Source organism: Anabrus simplex, chromosome 2 (assembly GCF_040414725.1).
Source record: "Anabrus simplex isolate iqAnaSimp1 chromosome 2, ASM4041472v1, whole genome shotgun sequence".
Classification (NCBI taxonomy): domain Eukaryota; kingdom Metazoa; phylum Arthropoda; class Insecta; order Orthoptera; family Tettigoniidae; genus Anabrus; species Anabrus simplex.
Window position 1 is genome coordinate 626,138,708 of NC_090266.1, and position 23,675 is coordinate 626,162,382.

General features: G+C 37.6%; 1 protein-coding gene across 1 annotated transcript in view; it reads right to left on the reverse strand.

Moving 5' to 3' along the window:
* Positions 1-23,675, reverse strand: part of Prestin (prestin) — a 422,871-nt gene that overhangs the window by 125,149 nt on the left and 274,047 nt on the right. Inside the window, exons 3-4 of the mRNA XM_067141052.2 lie at positions 15,079-15,240; positions 10,801-10,911 (exon numbers count right to left, since the gene is read on the reverse strand). Of these exons, the coding sequence (XP_066997153.2) occupies positions 10,801-10,911; positions 15,079-15,240 (273 nt within the window). The remainder of the gene's footprint in view (positions 1-10,800; positions 10,912-15,078; positions 15,241-23,675) is intronic.

Consider the following 23,675-nt stretch of genomic DNA (forward strand, 5'->3'; position numbering starts at 1 on the left):
AGCAAAACTGAATAAAACACAAATGATCAGACATTTTATTCTCTATAACTTTTGTTTTGTAGTACTTTTCAATTAAACTAAATTTTAGGTGCCTTCCCATAAACTACAATTTCATCCAGGTTGAATAAAATTGTTTATAGCTTAGACTGTATTTTCTTATACCCCTACCCCTACTCTATATACTGATTATTATTAAATTCTGTTTACCCATTTTCTCGTGGCTCGGCGTTGAAATGGACTTAGCAGCAAAAATACACATACACGAATATCTGTCATCGTAGCCGGTACGGTAAACCTGTATAAGACATAAATGATCGGAAATTTAATACAGACAAAACTCTTATTTTATATATATATATATACTGTAGATGTATAGAACAAATATAAAATGTTCAAGACTTGCCTTAAAAGGTACCGGTATGTAATATGTTGGTCCTTTTAGCGCTAAACAATCATGCCATATATTGTAGTCAAAAACTGCTTGTTACTTGTCTTAAATTACAGTTTTATGAAGGTAACAGGAGGTCATGCTGTAAAATCAGGACCCAGTTACCCTAGAGCACCTTAGATTAACCTTTTGAACCAATACTGTCACAGTCAACCCAGTGAATATCATAAAATGATGCATGGAGCAAGAGGAAAACCATCATGTTAAAGAGCAGCCTAAAAATGTGAAAACTTATCTAAGTTGGGATTGATTATAGAACTAAAGAGACTAGGGAATTTATATATCTCTCAAAGATTGGCTCAAGGTCACAGGACTAAACTGGCTGATAATCAACCAATATCTGCCTGCAAAATGCATTATCCAGTACCGTAGGTTCTTAAGAATATGCGACGCTCTCCAGGAAACCAAACCTTAGGTTGGCAAATCACATTTTTGGTGTATTTCATATTTTGATAGTAGATAAATATGCCCTAATTTTCATGAAAACCTAAAGTCTCTACCTTAAAAACTGAACACTTTATGCAACTTTGAAGTTGTAAGACAGTTTATTAAATTTCGAGAAAATTTATTGCAAAATGGGATATAACACTGATGGCACTGATGAACGCAGAAGTTCTAGCTTAAGATATACAAATAAGATAAGGATACAATAATTATAATAATAGTATTAATGCTAATAATAATCATCCTAATAATAATGACAATAATAATGTTGGGTATTTCACAAGATCGTTCTGAAACTACACACCGTACAGTCGGTATCCAATTAGTGATTTGCATTGCTAATCTATCTTTTATCCTGTATTAACAAAACCGAATTTTTGCTCATTTTCCTGGAATATGCTTAATTACGTGGCCTCTCCTTTTCCGAACACAATCAGTCTCACTACTTGACCCAGGTTCCGCGACCTTAATGTCGCATGGCCGTTGGCACAACGGATCCCCCGTTTCTCCTGTGCAGTTCTCTCGAACGTTGTCAAAAAGATGTTTCGTCCTTTCCGCAGTCATGGCTTTTACTTCCAACTTCCTGGGTAGGTTCTGGGGAAGATCAACTGCCTCGCAAATCTTCACAATTACAATTGGACAGTCCCATTTTTATTGACATCTATTGACCCCGGGTATATTCTTTTTCAAAGTAAAATGACTGAAAGATGTGTTCTAAAGAACTCTTTTTTTTAAGCAGGTTGCCAGTCATACATATTTGAAAACTCGCCAGTGTCTTTGCCAATGTTGACAGCTTTGTTTTGACTTAGTGGTGCTATCTTAAATCACCGAGACAATATCTCTCACGCGGTACTTCAAAAGTCCAGAAAAAGTCGTATATGAACCACTGGCATAAAAGAAATCGTTATTTCTTCATGTAAACTTGACGTAACTCTCCACATGATAATGTTATTTTTATTTTGTGCGATGCAGTTGTCAGCAGAAACAAATAAATAACCTTGCTTAATATTACTAGTTATAAAATATACAGCCAAATAAATGTCTATAATTGTAACTATACAATAACATGATGCACAAGATGGTTATTTAATACTTTGATACAAGAAGACAATGCAGGAAATTCATTTAAGAAACCAATACAAGTCTCCAATGTTAAATTTCCACTGCAACTTAAGGCAAGACCAACTACAACCTATCAGACGTTAATGTAGAATCCAATATGGCGGAAATATTGGGCCACTGTCTGCTGTGGGACGCAGCTGGGCATTATTTTCTCATAATATAACTCACGCCGATAACGTTCATAATATTCGTACAGAAGAATTAGTACATGAAACATAAATCATGTTTCCATAGTTAGAAAGCACGAAACAGTTTAAAATAATACACCAAAATCAAAACAAGTATTCGACCAACTTGCATAACCCTACGCCAGTACATTTGAAAATGAAAAACTGTAATTAATATTCATTGGTAAAACAACAACAAACAACACATTACAAGAAAACACAAATCATCCATAGCAGTGAAATGCTGTATCGTACTCAGTAAATAAGATACTCAGCAAGCAAAACTACTTTAAATATGCACTTGACTCGCTAACATACCCTATAACCCATTCACTTGAAAATGACAAAATTTAACCAAATTCGTTTGTAAAACACAACAACGCACACAAAACACATTACAAGAAAAACACCCATAGCAATGAAATGGCATACCGTACTCAGTAAATAAGAAATTCAGCAACCAATACTGCTTTAAATATGCACGTGACATACTACCATAACCCTACAGCCAGTACAATTGAAAAATGACTAAATTAAGCCAACATTCGTTGGTAAATCACATCAATGCACAACATATTACAAAAAAAACACAAATTACACAGGGCAATGAAATAACATTCTCAACAAATACACATTTACCAGCCTAGTCCTGCTTGAAATATACAATTAAAGGTGTATTTATAAGAAAATCATTATTATTGATAAAATCATTTGCTAACACCTTAATGCACTTTTTAATCATCGTTTTCAACTTCACATCACACTGACACTCATCATCAAGGTTACATAAACTACTCTCAATTAACTGAAATCCTAACACTACCAGTGCCTCTGTTTGATCCCTTAACTTACGAAATTCTGGTTTGAAACTGTCACTAGTTAACACCTAGAAAAGTATGAACACTTGAAAACACAAGGACATGGCCATTAATGATGGACACTTCAAACTACCTCTCATCACTAGGTTAAAATACATAATCATTTCCCTGTCACTATCAACAAGAAAGTCATTTTCAGCCTGCAACATTTTAACACAGACATTACACTTTTTTACATACCGGTAATATTTCAATCACTTGCAAACTGGTGTAGCTGGCAATGCAGATCAACATCTCTGCTGTGTTACAAGGGGAACTGTGATGTGAACTACTTCCTCTAATGCATCTAAATTAGGTATCAGTAATTCCAACATGACTATTGTTACAGACATTACGAGCAAAGTCTTTCAAAGAAAATTCACCAAGTTTTGCAGACCTCATTTTCAATACACCAAACAATTTCTTTCAAACTCAAGAATTTGTTCCACAGAAACATTTACAGTGCAACCAGACAATCTTCCATGTACACCAAATCTTCCCTATAAACTGTCTGTCTGCAATTTGGCAGTAAGCACATAAGACCAGTGAAATTTATTGAACATATATTTATACAGTTCTATCCTTATGGTAAGTGTGTGCATTGAAACAGTATACATTTCACTTCCTTCTGTTTATGACATGTGCCATAAGTCTATGTATGTTCTTAAAAATGTAAGGAATGAAAGTTTCATGTCATCAGGACCAGTAATTGGACTAATATCTTCATTTCTGGTATATATATCATTGGATGCTGTAGACCTACATTACAGAATGATCACCACTTTTGAATTAATTTTAGAAACTGGATTGTACCATTAGAAACATCCACGCCTTGACTTTTAATCAATTCCAAACCAGCAATCAAAGACTTTACTGCTAATGATACACTCTGTCTCTATTGTTGTTGGATACAGAGCCTCTCTAAATAAATTTCGAACCATTTTTAGCAATAATCTCTTCTCTGGATGAAACAACTCTTTACGGTCTGAAAATTTGGCCACAGTAGTTGTAAATTTACAGACCAACTGTACCAACACCAACCTTGACCACTTCACTTAAAACAGCAAATGTCTTGTCAACGTTTGGTATAACAAGAGAATGTTGCAGCCCAGATCAGTATTTCTGGAGAGTACCTTACTTGATTAGTTCCATAGAGCTCTAACTGTTGCAAGACAAATTTAATTTTACTAGTTCTATCTGCATTAAACTCACGGTCTAATTGAAGTGCATTTTTTCGAAAGGATCATCGAAAGAGAAAGTTTATCAGCGAGACCAATCTTTTCATCAGAATAATTTGTGACATGACTTACCAAAGTGTCAAATTACTTCCATCTGTCACATTTCAGGTCTTCACAAGCATCAGATTCCAACGTAAACCTAAAATGCTCTGTGGGTAAGGACACATTTTTGTGAAACACTTGAACTGCAAATGAACTTTCAACTTTAAAACTCACTGATGAAACGTTAATAAATGACTCACCATCCACCTTCAAAAACAATACATAGTATTACTTCATTATTACAGTGAATGGTTTAACGCATTTCTTTTGAACTTCACGGATGAAGTTCACACATTAAAACTATCTAGATAACCAATAAAAGGACACTGCAACACTATTTAACACAAAAATATTCGGTGGATAATTAATTGGCGAAATCCAGTAACAAGATAACCTCATCCAACCACACATGGTATAAGCAAAACTGTATGTAAACATGGCCCCACACGTCGGCTATCACGTGGCCCAATGTGGCAGCCATTTTGTCACGTATCGATATATGAATTCAGGTCTGATAATATTGTAGTTAGTCTTGCTTACGGTATGGTTTTGTTAGACTGCACAGGTTATTTTGAAGATCTTTCCATACAAGAAAACCTACAGTACTCAGACCCTAATGCAACTATCGATACTAGTCAAAATGGCGCCAAGATCGGTTGTAACATGGCCAGACTACACTAAGGCCGTGACACTGAAACTTTGCAACACTGTACTGCTACTCTTTGGAGTCTTACTTGTAACATATGGGAAGTTAACCTTCAATTATGTTTGCTCAAATAAAACGTTGATGGAAGAGCAGTTTTCATTGGATACATATAAAACAAGGTAAATTAAAATAAATACGTCAATGTAAATATGAGAATAAACAAGCATATGGCTACAACTAGAAAAACAATGCAATCCTATGTCCACCAACATACAATTTTAACATAGGGAATGAACTTACAACATAATCACTCCATGGTCATCAGTTTTCTTTTCTTGCCAGAACTTTTAACCGTAGCATCAGCATCATAAACATGTTTTGTGTAGTTGTTGATTAAAATATTCGCAAAATAGAGCAAAATAGGCAATGCAATTAGACGTTTTTCACAATATGAACAGGACTCTCTTGTATCAATTACACTTTGCCTTGTAAGCTGAATCAATACACACTTCTGATTCTTACTCCAAAAGAATGCTACTTCATATTCCTCAGAGATTAAAATCTGCATGATCTTATATACACCTGTACACACATTTAAGAGCAATTTTAATGGGACAGATAACCCACCTCTTTTTAAACTATTAAACATACCATTTTCCATTGTTTCATTTGATATGTTTGAGATACAGTATCTGCAATTAAGTTTACTGGCCAGCTTAAAAGGTACATAACCTGAAATGTAAATGACAGGTAATATGTTATCGAAGTCTACTCCTATTTCATTTACTTCAGCTAGCACACAGGAAAATTCACTGCATATATCTGTTTCGTCACTTATGTTCATTGAAAGGAAATCTAATTCAAACATGTCCTTGCTTAAAGATATTTCTTTATATTTTGCAGACCTAGCAAACACTGAACACTTGTCTTCTTCTCAGCTACAAAAACTTGTAAAACAGCAATGCCTTGGCATCTGAAATTAGTCTAGTTTTAGTTGTGATTGTCATACTTGTGCAACGTAAAATAAAATAACACAATCATGCTGCACTTTTCAACTAATGCAATTAGAAAAATACAAACAGAGAATGGCTTTAAAAACGATGTGGATTGTCACTATTATACATACTGCAACATGAGAAAACTCACCTTTGCCGTGAATTAATGTCGTTCCGGGATACTTAATAGGGTGTAGGTTAATTTTTAAAACTATAACACAAAATATCTCCCGTATACTCTGAATTTAAAACAATCCCATCAAGTTCGTTCACGCACAACACAAAATATAATGACACACCACGATAGACTTGTTTACAAATTACGAACACAGAAAGTCACATGCTTGACTCCAAGCGACGTGTATAGTGTAGTCCGGCCATGGTTGTAAACATGTGCGAAACACAAGTGTGGTTCTTGCCTCGAGAGCATTAAGTCCGTGGTTATTACAGTTCTGTGTTTAAATCTAGTTTATCTAAGTTTTAAAACAAGTGCGGTATGGCTTATTAGAATGGGTCGTTCGTGCTGTGTGTCTGGATGAAAATCCAGTTACAGTGCTACAGACACTTCAGCATTTAGATTCTATAAGGATAAAGTGCTACGACAGACATGGATCAAATTTATCCATCGTGACGATTTTGTAGTGACAGATAATTCACTAGTGTGTATTAAACATTCTAAAGATAAATGTATAATTAGAGAGAACGTTTTTCCTTCAGATGGTGGTGAAACAGTGATTGTTCCCCGGAAAATGCCGAAACTCAGAGATGATGCCTACCCCAGTATATTTCCCAATCACCCATCCTCCAACATTGTGAAGGTCCCTAAAGATAGGAAAGACCGAGCCGCTCGTTCAGAACGCCTGTTAATTAGAGATGAACAAGATTTCAGCAACTGGTGTGAACAAGATAAGATTTCTAGTTTTGATGACTTTAAAAGCGAGGTTATGAAAAGAGTCACAAAACTGTTCATTTCATTAGTCAATGAAGAATATGTTATTTTTATTAAAGTAAAGGACGAAGGATCTACCGATATCCCACGCTTACAGTAAGTTTTAATGTTACCAGTGGTTTAGATGTTAAAGTATTTAAAAAACATGTATGTGCCTCCAGAAAACTTCAAGTGGATACTAGAATCAGAAGGCCAAGATGATCTAAACTGCAACAGATGGTCAAAATTCGACAATATGGTGAGTCATCTTCAGAGTTTTAATGATGAGAGAATTGAGATTGATGAAAGGATTGTGTTGCTAATAAACTTCTTGAAACATGCTCTAGATTTAAATAGTTTTGATACAGAAAAGCGTACTGAAATAAAATTATCTCTGGAACAGTTGGAGCTGTCTCTAATGAAACAAGTCAGATATTTCCAAGAACTCCTGATTGAGGCTGCAACAATGTGCTACTCATCTCCTGGTACATATCAGTCCTTAAGACAGAAAAATGTTTTGAATTTGCCACATCATGTTTACCTTAAACAATTATCAGATAAAATTAGCCCCATTAGCCAAGGCATAGGAGCTTCAGAGAAACCATTTTTGAAAGAGAAAAGTAATTTTCTTCAGAATGAGGATAAGGTGGTATCAGTTGTGTTAGATGAAATGTATCTTAATTCTAAAGTAACATACAAGGGAGGAAAGTTATTGGGTTTGGCAAACAATGGTATAGATGTATAGATACAGCCACCACTATGCAAGTTTTAATGTCTTCATCTTTTCATTCTCACAGCAAAGATGTAATAAATTGGTCTTTTTCTTGTAAAAGGTCTGAAAGCTGACACATTATATAACCTTACAATACAAGTACTGAACGTGATGAATGAACTTGGCTTTCATGTTGTTAGTTTAGTTTCTTATAACAACCGTGTAAGTAGAAAGATGTTTGAACTCTTATTCTTAAATGTATTCGTAACAACTGGTTGAATAAGTGTAAGGAAAGATTTACTACACCCAACGTGGAACAGGGTTTCCCTGTATTAAGTAGTATGTCAAATACTGATGATGGCAAGATCACTATGTGTGAATATAAAACAGTTCAAGCTAGATTTTCTGATCTGAAAGATTTATTTCATTCAGAAAAGAGTATGTTGTTGAAACTTGCACCTACGTTGTCAAGGAAAGCTTTATATCCTACTTCTAAAGAGCGTCAAAATGTCTCGTTAGCTGTCAATATTTTTAATTCTTAGAATATAGTAGCTCTTGAACAGTGAAGAAACAAGGTATTGACATTAGTGATGGCACTATTCAATTTTTTACATTGTTCACGAAGTAGTGGACAATTTGCAATGTAAAGCACCCGATGAAAGGGAACTACACTAAAAATATTGACACTACTCCAATCTGTGGGCTAATGATTCAAAACGTGTGTTTCTTCAAAATTTAAAGACATACTTAGATATCTGGCACTTATCAGATACTGGTACCGGCATACAAGGAAAGCTGAGTAATAACACATATACTGCTATGGCTCACACACTTAGTTCTCTGGTCGAATTATGCAAATATCTGTTTGAGACATATAATTGGGCCTACGTTCTGACTGCTAAATTACAAACAGACTGTTTAGAAGCAAGGCTTGGTGCCTACAGACGATTAAATGGCTGTAGCTATAATGTGTCTGCAGAACAGGTTCTGGAATCTGAAAGGAAACAAAGTGTTAAGTGTGTTGAAGCTCAAGTCTGCTAAATATGGAGAATTGAAATTTAGTGATTTTACTATGACAGTTCAAAAAAGTAGTAGGCCTAAAGGAAGTGTACCTGATAATCTAGAATACCCGGAACCTGTAATAAATGAAATATCGCATGTTCCAATCTCCTCTGAAACACAATTCTTATATGTGTTGCAAGTTACACTAGCAAGATAGTCATAGAGAAATTAAATAAACATGGAAACTGTGATGAGTGTCGGGTAATGTTACATCCAATGATGAAATGCAGGTGGTATGTGATAGGGACATACTTCTCAGAACTAAATCGAGGGGGGCTGAAATGTCCCTCGCCTTTCTAGATTACCTTGTATTCAAATGCCTATGCACTGTTTCAAATTTTGATAAGCTATGCATATGAACCTGTATTTAGAAAATTAAGTAATCAGTAAGACGCAGTTACAACATTAGGGATTCAGATTTGTGAACTCAACATCAATCACCTGGATGAACTCTGCAGATGTGAAAGTGATTGTTAAAAAGTGTGTGAAAGTTTTAAGCCATGTTTTCATTAACAGTTACACCAAAGCAATAAATGAGAAGAACACGTCACTAAAATTAGCTAAAAAGCTTGCGGGGAAGAGAAAGGGCGGCGTCTGTGGTAATGAACTTGGTGGGAAAATGAGAACGCGTAAGCAGTTGAAACTCAGCAACTAACAGCTCCTTCCGTCATCTATCAGGTAGACCCCTTGGGTATATAATTACTTGATTCTTTTAAATGTTATGAATAGGCCCACCTAGTATTCTCTGTGTGTTTATCAAAATAATGTAAACAGTTTAATAATACAGTATGTGCAACATTTAGAGGTAACAGTGTCCATTAAAGCAAATACACTTTAATTAATTGCATTCCTTCGAGTATCATACTGTTATTTATATATAAACATTATGCTTTACAGTTGATGATGAAAATCTGTTAACATAATTAGCGCAAAAACGTCGCACTTGAATTCTGGGTTATGCACGTCGAAGTTCGCTATTTAGTTATAAAAGCGTGTTCAATTTTCGTTTTACTTCCACAAAGTTTTCAGTATTTCATTATTTCCACTGTAGAAAACGTGCTTTTATCTAATTTGTACACCATTCTGGGGAGCACAGCACTTACTGATCTTAAAGAAAATGCTGTGATAATACAGTACAGAACTACATACCGTACGTGCACCTTTTAGCGATAGATGGACAACCCTAGTGCTGAATAGGTCGACCTCGGGCATCTTCGAGATTCGTATTGGCAACCTTTGAAACAAACTATGAATCGCTTATGCATCGCTGTGTGACATCTGGCGTACACTTTACGTACTAGTACTGTTCTTGTTTACACAGCAAAGCCAAACTATAGAATTCATGCTGGGAACAAGATTCGCATCGAGAAATGTTATATAAAGTGTGTATGACACAGTTGTTGGCTTAAGATAATAAAGGTTTAGAAAATTCATATCGATCGATCATATTATCGATTCAATTCATATTTCATTTTTATTCAGTTGGCAGTATTACCGGAACCGTGAGAGGTCCCTCCTTACTCCACCTCCCCGTACAAAGATATATCGCTAAAAGGTGCACGGACTATACGTTAAACCGATGTGGCGGCCATTTTTATTTCGCATTAAGGTCCGAGTATTGTAGGTGGTCTTGTTCCACATGACCACGTCGCTGCCACTTCTTTCACCACGTAGTATAAAGATCAGGCTAACAGATGGCGGTCAAATCTAATAATCGGTATTTCTTGCCCTTCCCACTTTTTTCTTTCATAGCGTAAAATTTTGTCATGCAACTTAAGGTATGCATATTCACTGCCGACTGTAACATAATATATGCCTTCCTTCATTCATTTCAGGATGAATAATTCCATACTTCATAAGACTCAAATGCCTCAAATTGTGAAGTTTTTGTTTCAGCATCTTTGTACTTTGCACATTAGTAGAATTAATAAGGAAATGAAAAATGATGACAAAAATGTAATTCTTATTTAATACTAAGTTACTGTAAATATAACAAGATGATTATTAAGTTATAACTTTAAGATACATACTTCATTTGAATTAATACATACGGTATCCATCTTTCCTAAATTTTGGAGCTCAACCAAAAATAAATGTTAAATTTGGCCCTGATAAAGTTTTCAAAGTGTTAGTACTTACCCATTGATACATGCCGTGATGTACCCATAATTATGTACAACAGGACTGGGAAGAATGCCATGTACAAACCAACTATTGGAGGAACATTTCCAAGTAATGCATATGCCATTCCTGTAAGAGAAAATGAGTATTAAAGAAAAAGCAATGAAGATCCAATGACAAAATATTGTAACAGAAATAAAAGCTAACCTTGGTCATTGGGGTCAGGAATAACCCAGCGGGGTAATAGTAGAATAGGGCGGGGGAAATTTCTCACTTTGCGCCGTGAACAACCTCAACATTTCATTCACCCACATTGGAACAGTACAGACTTCAAATCAATCAATCAATCAATCAATCAATCAATCAATCAATCAATCAATCAATCAATCAATCAATCAATCAATCAATCAATCAATCAATCAATCAATCAATCAATCAATCAATCAATCAATCAATCAATCAATCAATCTGCATTTCGGACTGTCGCCCAGGTGGCAGTCCTTTCTTAAATGATTTCAAAGAACTTGGAAATTTATCAAACATTTCCCTTGGTAAATCATTCCAATCCCTAATTAGTTTTCCTTCGCTACGAAATTCCACATTGTATACACAATTCTATGTTAGGTAGTTTACACTTCTTGAGTAAAATTGTATTCAATTCATAGGTCTTACCGTTACCCTAGAAACGCAAAGGGGAAGCCACCAAACGTCTTTTCTTATGTGAAGACTGGGTAAGGGAATTTTCATTGGAATGGTAGGCCCTCTTGCCTACCCTCAGTCACAATCAATTTTGGGAGTTTCCGTTATAATGCAGACACTCACTCTCCACCTGCCTTTTTTACATTCTGAGAAAGACTGTCTTAGTGGTTTTCCCAGCTGAAATCAACATAGGTCATTACAATGACGCCAGCAAGAATGTCGCGATTAAAAGCAATGCTACATATTAAATACTAGATCAAATGAAAAACCACACATTTCCTCACTTTTAACAAACAGTACTACGCTGCCGATCTAACAGTCCAAAGTTCCAGAGCTGGAATGGGGAGGGGGAGAGTGAATAGTGTAGAGTCCCAGGGCAAAAGTTATGCCGTTTTACTCGTCTGTTTAATTAGGAGGCATCCGTTTAATTAGAACAAATTGGGACAAATCTCTACTCGTATACTGTATACAAATGCAAGTGCATTTCCTTGTTACTGTGGACATGACCGATACAGGAATATCATTCTTTCTAAATTCTGAGCAATATACAGAAATAACTCTTATTTTATGTACAGTATACGAGTATAGATTTGCCCCAATTTGTCCTCCTGAATTCCAACTTATTGTTCATACTTATCTTTCCTATCTTCAAAAGATGTGCTCAAGTTTATTCGTGTGCCAATGTCACTCCACGTTATCTCTACAATGACAGCTTGGAACATACTACTTAGTCGAGTAGCTTGTCTCCTAACTCCAAAATCTTCCGAGCCCAAAGTTTGGAATTTTTTGTAACACTAATCTTTTGTCAGAAATCACCCTGAGTGGATCTTTTACAGTTCTTGTATCAAGTAATCCTGCTGTGGGTCCTATACACTGGAACCAGCTCTAACTGCTGTCTTACCAGAGACTTATAGGCCCTGTCCTTTCCTTCCTTAGAAAATCCCCTAAATACTCTCAAAACCGTACGAAGAGATCTGTAACCTTTATTTACATCATCATTTATGTGATTTCCCCAATGGAGTTCTTTCCTTTCAGTACTTACAGTGATCCCCATGTGGTACTTTCACCCTATCAACACAATAATTCAAACTGAGGACCTTTCCTCTTGGTGAAACTTTTCACACTGTTTACTATCATACCATTGTCCGCTGTCCATCTCGCAACATGGCTGAGGTCTTTCTGCATTCGCTCACAATCCTGCAACTTATTTACCACTCTATACAGTATAACATCATCTGCAATTCCAGTTCTTTATTCATATTATTTATATACATAACAAAACAACGGTCTAATAATACTGCCACGTGGGACCCCTCTCTTAATTGATACAGGATCAGATAATTCTTCGTGTTCTATTTTCTAGAAATTTAGTCACCCAATCAACCATTCATTTGTCTAGTCCAATAGCCCTCATTTTCATCAACAGTCTCCCATGATCTATTCCGGCGAGCTTGCTGCAGTCGGATAGAGAATGGTCTGAATCCCTCTACCGCCCGACTTGAAGATAGTGTTCCGTGGTTTTCCATTTTCACCTTCAGGATACAAATAATGGGCAGGAATCATCATCGTTGCAAGCTACGGACCTGAAACTTGCGACATTGTGATCTTCTCCCAAAGATTTGAAGGAAGCGACCGTGGCCTTAATTTAGATACAACCCCACCATTTGCCTGGGGTGAAATTGGGAAACCACGGAAAACCATCTTCAAGGCTGCCGACAATGTGGTTCGAACCGACTACCTTCCGGATGCAAGCTCACAGGTGCGCGGCCCTAACCGCACGGCCAACTCGCCCGGTACAAAAAAGTTAGTATGGCACTATCTTCATCTTAAAAACGACCAGTACATTAAGTTCGAATTTCAGTTAACAGACTTGAGTAGCGTAGCCAGGATCGGATGATGGGGGGGGGGGGGTTATAGTTACAAAATAAAGGTGCATGCATGACTTGTCATTATAAGGACACTGATATAAGTGAATTGCAGATCTGTTGGTTCTACAATTACGCCTCTGAATGTTTATTTAGTTTATTGTTTATAGTAATTGCCACGTAAGGAAATACCCCAGAAAGTAAATATCGCCGCCCGATGCTCTTCTTTTCTCTTTTTTGTAATGGCTGATCACTGCTGCCAACCTGCCTCGTTACATATTAAAATCATCAGACATAACCATAACAAACTAACCTCAATGTAAACACCGATAATGAATGTGTCCCTACCCTAGTAAATGATAAAAGATAAGATGAAATAAATCAAGATAATTATGAATATCTCCTCAATGAGGAATTAAGGAAATAAACACACTTTCTCACTTAAATTATCTGTCTTTATTTTGATATACAGTAGGCGTACTATGACCATATTCTTGAAAAGAGGGGCGTGTTAAACGATGCAATTTATTTAATAAGTCTTTGCAGTGTGATTTTCGAAAGTTCCAGACATCCAATGACTTCCCTTTCTTTTGCGCGAATATTTCCTTCTCTCTTCAATACCGGTAACCAGTAAGGAGAGAGATTATTGGGCATATTTTCAGCCTGCAGGCTGGTCATATCTTCAAGCTTATCAGGAAACATATAGGAATACTAATGTGCCAAGCTCCGTGAACAGAATTTAGGTCAGCTTTCAAGTTCACTGCGGATTTGAAAATAATAATGTTATAAGTTCTACTGCCAAAATTTCGTCCCGCAAGAGTTATTTCATGTACCGGTAGATCTAGACATGAGAGTGACGTATTTGAGCACTTTCATCTATTCACACAAACTATGTTATTAAATGCATTATCCGAACATGCCACAATCCTACTTACCTGGTATTAGCCAAATAGATTTACAATCCCACAGAAAAAGAAAATATGCTTTAAATATTCTCGCAAATGTATCACTAGAGACTTTAACGGCGATGTGGTGGCAACACGCACTTCACGCTAGAGCAGTGATTGAACGTTGCCAACGTGCCAGATTAACGGTAAATGTAAGACGTCGTATCGGCAAGTAGGGTCCCTAAACTGTATGGTTACCGACACTGAAAAAGACCCAACAGCAAGAAAAGTAACCATAAATCAATATCTTCATATTACAGGGGAGAAAGGGTAAGGTTGCACCCTTAGGGTACGTCCTTACACGGAGAGGACTATAGTATCAGTTTATGTTTATTTTCGTTTTGTAAAAATTCCATGGGGACGATCTAACCCCCCAGTAAAACCCCTCCCCTATCTGACTACGCCCCTGTAACATATTTATTTTTTCTGTAAATCCTTAACACATCCTTTTGCGACCATCGTATAGGAAATGGGAAGGGTAGCTTTTATGGCCACAATGTAGTACAGACTAGCACCACGGCACCATCTTCAGTGCTCCTGAATGTGTGGTTCGGACCTACATTCTCTTGCTTGCAAGTATACAATACAGCTATACCGACCTGATTTCTAATCCAACCCACTCGACTCGAGTCAGAAAATTATGTTTAATTATTTTAACATTTAGGCATTCTAACCGAAATTACTTAAGAAAAGGGAACGAAATAGAGTTTTCTACTGAACCACCACCACAGATTATTTAATGTTGATAAACACTGAAAAAAGTTGCAAGAGCACACAGAACTTACCTTGAGGTATATGCATCACTGCTACTGTGAATCCTGATATAATATCAGAGAAGAGGTCTTTCCTCCACTGATAATTTGGAAGCCATGTGAGGATTGGAAAAAGAGATAATACTGAATTCAGAGGACTAGAACATTTCCATTTGACTATTCGTTTACGAAGAGCTGAAAAATAAAGAAAATTATACATTAAGTACACTGTAAAGGACTTATCTCAGACTAAGACAAATTTGAATTAGCAACAAACAAAACAATAATATATCATTAAACTTATACAAAGTCTCAAGCAAGTATGTTGGAAACTTGCAAGAATATTTAGTTTAAAAGAAAATATCAAATTTGGCTTTAAGGATAAGAATTATCCAAAATCATGATGATAAAAAAGTAATCTCTTATCCTCGTTCCTTTTCAGGCACATCCCCAGTCGAGGTGAGCTGCATGAACCTTTTTTACCACATCTAAAATTTTTGGCAGGATGACAGGCTGTGTTCGTATTTAGAAGATAATTGCTTCGAACCCCACCGTCGGCAGCCCTGAATGTAGTTTTCCCATTTTCACACAATGTAAATGCTGGGGTTGTTCCTTAATTAAGGTCACGATCGGTATACGTAAGTTTAAAATAATCATAGTGCCTGATCCACAATGTCTTCTCTTTCGTTGAAATATTTTACAAGATTTAAGAACCATGACCACATTTCAGGAAAACTAAATAAATCATTGTTATAAAATTATACTCGTGAATATCATAATAAATGAACATATAACATCAAACTTAAAACAAGTGCAGTTTATAAAAACAACAGTTAAATGGTTGTGGCAGCTAAATACTAACTTAAAAATTTATTAACATAATTTAACCCTCAAACACACGCGTATGGGGTGGAATCCACCCCAGGTCATGTTATTTCCTAGTGAAGTGTACAAATGACTTTTCTGTGCTCTCCCCGCTCTTGTTGCTTTCTGGCTGGATCCCCGCAGAAAGAGTCATTCTTACATAATCTATCTTAAAATATCCAATTAATACAGTAATTCATATTTTACAATACAATGCTATGTGGGGTGGAAAGCACCCTCACGCGTGTGTCTGCGTCCTAAGATCTGGCGCGTGTGCATGAGGGTTAAAGTAAAGTTTAAAATATCTAGTATAATGTATTGACAGTTAAAACTGATAAAACAGGCCACTACACCTGATAAAAGGTATGATGACGTCTACTAACTGCTCGTTATGTCACAGTATGAGGAACGAGAGATCGGTTAGCCACGCACTCGCTAAAAGTGTTCTACGGTCGGATGCACATGTAAGGAGTCTTCTCTCTTGAGTGCGTAGCTGTACTAAGACTGAGCCGTAAACGGCAAAATACCAGTGATCAGTGGCGTGTGGTGAACACGTTCGTTACCCCAGCTGCATAATAATAATAATAATAATAATAATAATAATAATAATAATAATAATAATAATAATAATAATAATAATAATAATAATAAAAACCGCCACATTACCTTTTTCAAATTGGTATTCACAGCAGCATCATAACATAAGCTACGGCAGATTTTAAACAATGTATTTAAAGTTTTACCCGGTGACGTATCGTAATCGTATAGTTACTGGGACTTCTTTGTTTTTTAAACTTAAAATCCCTACCTTAAAGTGAGTGAGCGACAACAGACGTGGGGAAGTATTCCTCACGACAAATAACACTGTTATATTTACGAAGAATGCCACACAACTCAGGAAAACTTCACCTATAATACAAGAAAAACACTATACAAATTTAGTCCATAACACCATTACGGCAAACCCACGGGTGCACAGCAACAAAATTCGGAATTGAAAATGAAAATCCACAGCCTGTTTCCAGTCATTTGACCGGGTCACGAATGGAATGAATGAAACCCCCATCTAGCGGCGAAGATAGGAATTGTGCCGGCTGCCGAAGTCTGTCGCACTCTTCTGGGGCAATGATTAATGAATTACAGATGAAATGAAATGATATGATATTGGAGAGTGTTGCTGGAATAAACCGGAATACCCGGAGTAAAACCTGTCCCACCTCCGCTTAGTCCAACACAAATCTCACATGGAGTGACCGGGATTTGAACCACGGAACCCAGCGCTGAGAGGCCGGCGCGCTGCCGCCTGAGCCACGGGGGCTCTAAAATACGGAATTCTTAATAATAAAATAATAATGTTATTTGCTTTACGTCCCAATAACTACTTGAATGGATTTCGGAGACGCCGAGGTGCCGGAATTTAGTCCCGTGGGAGTTCTTTTACGTGCCAGTAAATATACCGACACGAGGCTGACGTATTTGAGCACCTTCAAATACCACCGGACTGAGCCAGGATCGAACTTGCCAAGTTGGGGTCAGAAGGCCAGCGCTTCAAACGTCTGAGCCACTCAGCCCGGCACGGAACTCTTGTACTTTGCGCTTGTACTGCGCACTTTTTAGCGATAGATTTACACCCTAGTGCTGAATCGGTCGATTTCGGTTATCTTCGAGATTCGTATTGGCAACCTATGAAACACAAACTAAGAATCGGTTATCATCGCTGTGCGACATCTGGCGTACACTTTACGTACTCGTACTGCTGTTTTTTACACAGCAAAGCCAAACTATAGAATTCATGCTGGGAACACGTTTCGCATCGGGAAATATTATATAGTATTATATATTGTGTGTGTGACACAGTTGTTGGCGTTAAGATAATAAAGGTTTAGAAAATTCATATCGATCGATCATATTAACGATTCAATTCAGATTTCATTTCCATTCAGTTGGCAGTATTTACCGGAACCGGCAGTGCTCCCTTCTCACTCCTCACCGAGAAAAAAAATCTATCACTAAAAAGTGCGCGTACAGTATTCATGCTGGGCAACCTAAATATTTTCTCGAGTATATTGAAAATATGCCACTGCACGTGCCATCAATGAATAATCCCAAATACTTTATACATGCCGAAATCCAAAAATAAAGTATTTTCTTACAATTGATTTCATAAAACAGCTGTATTTTTATTACCAAGACGATGTGCAAGTGTCTATACTGTTAACATATTGATATTTTTCTTGCAGCGTCTGATGCTCTTATGACAATACGGTTGTCATATCGAACGGCTCTGCTCAACACCATCACGGAAAAACGGCCGCACATAAATTTGTGGAATTCAACATTTATGTTATAGATAAAAAGGGGAATACACTATGGTGAAAATGCTTTTTGCGAACTAAAGGGGAAGGGGGGTTTACAGGGCTATTTTTGGTTTATACGGAATCAGAGGTAAACTACGGCACATAAAAAACTTCAGCAATGTAGTGTAAGGCAAATTGGGGGAGAAAACAGAAAAATAATATTTTTATGGGCTCGAGGGGCGAGAGATGCATTTAATCAATTTACCCAGGCAACGCGAGGTACTACTGTGCTGTCGTATCGCTCACAAAAGCAACAGTAAAAATTAAATGCAGTCGTAAAAAAGTGGCAAATTAAAATGCGCCTAAGAAAGAACTGCTAAATAACGAAAGCAAGCACAAATAAAACACACCGCAATTTTTTTTTATCAGTACAAGTTACGCTACGACGTACTGATACACACCACAACATCAAAATCTTCAGACACCACTTCTGTACAGTACGAAAATAATAGAACACACACAAATACTATGCAATATACAACGAACTCTCAGTCAACACAAGACAAGTACTCACTGATTTAAAGCCTAAAAGCACACACACACACACACACACACGCAACAAATAAATGCTGTAGATGACTTCATTACAGAAGTAAACTGCCGGCGGTTCACAGAGTGAGGGACCGCACGATGCTTGTATAATCGCGATCACAAGAATTCCGGGTGGGAAAGGAAACAGGTAACATTTGGGCGAATATCTTGGCGAACCCTCAGGATGAAGGAGAAGGAACCAAGACAACGTTACATGTGTTCGTAATCCAGGAGGTGTGGCCTGTGTCGTTACGCACTCCGAGGTCACTCCCAACACTATTTTCTCGGGAACTGATTAAGAAGTTTCTAAGGTTAAATATTCTGGCTATACTGACTTCTCCTACTCAAAGAAAACAATTACCTGTAATTTACTTGTGAAAAATGTGCACGATGCAATCCCACCCCAATACGTGTGGCATTTAATTACTGTATTTGATCAGCGCTGACAATAACTCCATAGGAACAGTTTTCCAAACACCCTTGCTATTAACAAAGTAATGAAGAACAATTATTTCCGTTTTTCCCTAATTAGTTTCCTCCAATCATCTGAATTGCTAGAAAATTATTATTTTCATGGAAAACTAGTGCACTGTTTACAATTATACAAATACAATTATTTTTGTGTGCAGGAAGCGTTCATTTTGTATATTTACATTTTTCTTACAAAATGCACTCCTCCTATTCCTTCCAACATTAGATATAATCTATAATCCGCCTTCTCACCACATCTCTTAATAATATCACCGCTACTCTCCACCTTCTTTTCATGCATCTTCCCCCCCCCCCCCCCCCCCCCCCCGGCGTTTCCTTCTAATCTTCTCCCATCGCATACATACATCTCTCGTCATTTCTCACATCGTTTACCCACCTTTCTTCTCCCTCGCGTCTCCACGACCCACTCCCATCCCTTGGCCCGAGAGATCGCGTAACGATCTAGGGAGGCCCGCCCCGCCCTTCAGGCGGGGAATGAAAACATAGGGAAAAAATACTTGCTTGCTATATATTTTCTTAGTCAGTTATCGTTATTTCACTTTATAATTTTGCGAAAGTGTGCAGATGAACTTACTAGGTGTCGCTAACGTAACAGTAATGCACAATTTTTGTTTCAAGAATTTTAATGTTAATTGCCTGGAGTTAAATGTAAACTTTAAATAGCTAACAGTGCAGATTCGCATTTAAGAGAAACATTCAAAGCTCATATTTTGAATTTGAATTGACAAATGTTAAAAAAAATACTTCTAATTATTACTATTGGAATGAAAAAGTAATATTTCAAGGAAATAATACATTTTGTTTTTAATGGTTAAAGGTTCTGCTGTACATATTTTGTCTGCAGTACTAATGTGGCACGTTTTGGGGTGAAGAGCTGAACTACAATAATTTGCTGTTATGAAAAGAAGGAGGATCTGCAGTAAAGTCATGACGTTTTGCGCAAAAGCAATCCACCGAATTTATGAACCGTCAACGTATTGTTTTCATTTATGAGAAGAATTTGTTTTCCTGGACCAATGGTTCCAGGTAAATGGACTAGATATATCAGCAAGTAAATCTAAAATCGTCGTCTTTACGCGCAAGTATATTAAGTATTGTTACGCGTTGGCGGGGTACATAAATAATCACAGAAACTGGTACTGTTAAACTTCTAAGATTTATTATCAAATTACTTATTCTACACATAAACACACACATTGGCATACCGAGATCACAACTTACACTTCACAGTACAGATCACACAATTGCACAGTTCTCATTGTTCATTCACACTAATTCACTCAGTTTTCGTTCACTAGTACTGCAGTCTCATTCAGTCACACAGTTACTTCGTTGCCGCTGTCGCAGTCCTCAATTCACAGCCTGCACACGTCAGTCTTGCCGTTCAGGATGCCGTTCGCTGTCCACTCACTCCGGTAGATCTCCGTTCACAGCCCCATGCTGATAACCAGCGTTCTCTTCCACGCTGCACCAGAACACGCGACGTGGTCCCATAGCAGCTGGCCTAAGAGGCACAATCCACGACGACAAGCAAACAGAACGAGTCCTCAGTTGTACGGATGGAAAACCACCAACTAGGGATGCCATTAACTTGTGGAAAAGCAACTACCAAACTTCAGCTGAATGGCAGAAGAGACTCAACGACAAATACTGCCCGACAATGCCTTCTGTGAAGAAGAAGCCGCCACCTGGTTTCAACCTCCCTCGTAGACTATGGTCCGCACTGAACAGGATCCGAACAAACCACGGGATCTGTGCTGACTTCCACTACAAGTGGAATAGAATCCCAACGCCTGAGTGTGACTGTGGCGCTACACAACAGACGGTGAAGCACATAATCGAAGAATGCAGGACTAGAAAATACAATGGCAGTGCTAGTGACTTTGCTTTTGCGACTCCAGAGGCTATAGACTATATAAACAATTTGGACATACGTATATAGTGTAGATCTTATAACAATAGATGCTGTATCTCTAGCCATACGCTAAATAATAAAATCCAACAGACTGCCACCCTCAACCCACACTCGACCACTGACTGACTGAGCTGACACTTACGTCGACTCCAACTGGACTGGAACTACTAACTCACAATACCAACTGAACCAACTGGCAAGTCACTCCAGCCATATATATCTGGGTCAATCGTTCCAAAACAGTCCGGAGGCTGGTTGCATCCAGAAACCTCGCGAGGTGGAAGACCCCAGGCCAGTGTTGCCAACTTAGCGGATTTGCCGCTAAATTTGGCGGAATTAGAAGACTGTCTGTGAAGAAATATATCATTTAGCGGACAGCGGATTTTTTGGCGGAATTCTAGATTTATTATAGCGGAATTTAGTGTTTTGTCCATTTTACGTTTTTTTTTAAATGTGTACTCCAGTCTTTCTCCGAGCTATTCCGTATTTCTTGTCAGAAACTAGTAGTCACATGAGGAAAACATGTTATTTGGATTTGAAGTTATGAGATCATGGTATCATAAATTTGTAATGCGTTGGGAAAGGGTACTTATCTCTTAGCTGACGAATGACAACAGATAATGAAACTGTGAGGGAGTAGCATTTATATTTATGCTATGGAGGAAAACCGTTTAATGAACTGGCCTGTTCTGTGTGTGGCCCTTGAGGTAGGGGATTCACATAGTTTGCACCCGGCACTAAAACGCCTACAAGTTTTAGCTCGCCGGCTCGCAGGCAGGGGATTAATCCCAGTGAAACTCACAGATCAGGTGATTGCAGACATTTACTTTTATTATTATTATTATTATTATTATTATTATTATTATTTGCTATTGGCTTTACGCCGCACAGACACAGATACGTCTTACGGCGACGATATTATTATTATTATTATTATTATTATTATTATTATTATTATTATTATTATTGCTCATTTTTATTGCTCATTATTTGAGATCGGATTTCTTGGCGGAATTTTAGCGGATTTTCAGTAGTATTTAGCGGATCTTGAAAATATAAGTTGGCAACACTACCCCAGGCTAATCGTCTCGGAATTTCCCTTTGACCACCGTGTCGTCACAGGCGATTAGAGAGAGGGCCGTCCTTGTACCTAGGCTCGACCGTGAGTGGTGTAGTTTGCGGGGGGGGGGGGGGGGGGGGGGCGAAGCTTTATGGCCATACGGTAAATGTTGCCGTTCGCACAAAATTTCTAGGACTCGCTTTCGACTTTAGATTGACATGGTCTGCACATATACCTATAGATTAACTTATACGAAAAAAACAGAACAAGCACTCAACGCACTTCGAGCCGTTACCTGTACGTGGTGGGGAGCACACTCAAGTGTTCTAATAAAACTTTACCAATCACTGATAAGCTCCAAGCTCGATTATGCCTCTATCTTCTACCGTCAAGGAAATCAACGCTCTCTTAATAAATTAGACAAAACACAGTTCCGCTGCATTAAAATCTGCTTAGGGCCCATGTCTTCAACATCTGCAAATGGTCTTAATAACACAACACAACACAACACAACACAACACAACACAACATTATTTTACGTCCCACTAACTACTTCTACGTATTTCTGAGACGCAGGGTGCCCGAATTTAGTCCCGCAGAAGTTCTTTTATGTTCCAATAAATCTGCCGACATGAGGCTGATTTATTTTAGCACCTACAAATACCACCGTACTGAATCAGGATCGAACTTTCCAATTTGTGGTCAGAAGACCAGCAACGCAACCGTCTGAGCCCCTCAGAAATGCAAAAAAGAAAAAGAAAACAAGACGCTCTTCTCGAAGAAGCATCGGAGCCACCGCTCATTGTCAATCTTCGTCGCCAGTTCCTACTTTCTAGATTAGGCTACTTCAAGATTTCTCACCAGTTACTCGCTATCCTTAAATAAGTTACTATGAGACTTCACCCTACATCACAATTCACCAAAATTACCAGAAGACGTGTCTTTATTACACAGCTACAGGTTTATAAAAACGATTCTATCACCAATTCCACAACACATAACATGTCTTCCCTTATTCACATCTAGTCTTCTCAGTGCCTATTCACCGACTACGTAGACAGCCACAAACTCGAAGTTTGACATTTCAATTATTTTACTCCAGGACAGTGGCCAAACGCTCTCCAAATATTCACCGATGAATCGAAGTTTTCCACTCAAGCTGCAGTCGGCTTTGCATATCACTATCCAGAAACATGTGAAACTCAGCCATTCAAGTTGTATTCTCACTCCTCAATATTTACAGCAGAAGCAGTTGCAATATAATAAACATTCTCCTATGCTCAAAATCTTTAAGGTACCGATGTTTCCAAACTTTCAGACTCACTCAGAGCCCTCACAATGTTATAGACTCCTTGTGAATATAAGCCTCCAAATTTCACCAGATCAACATCATCGGAAAACTTATTGACCT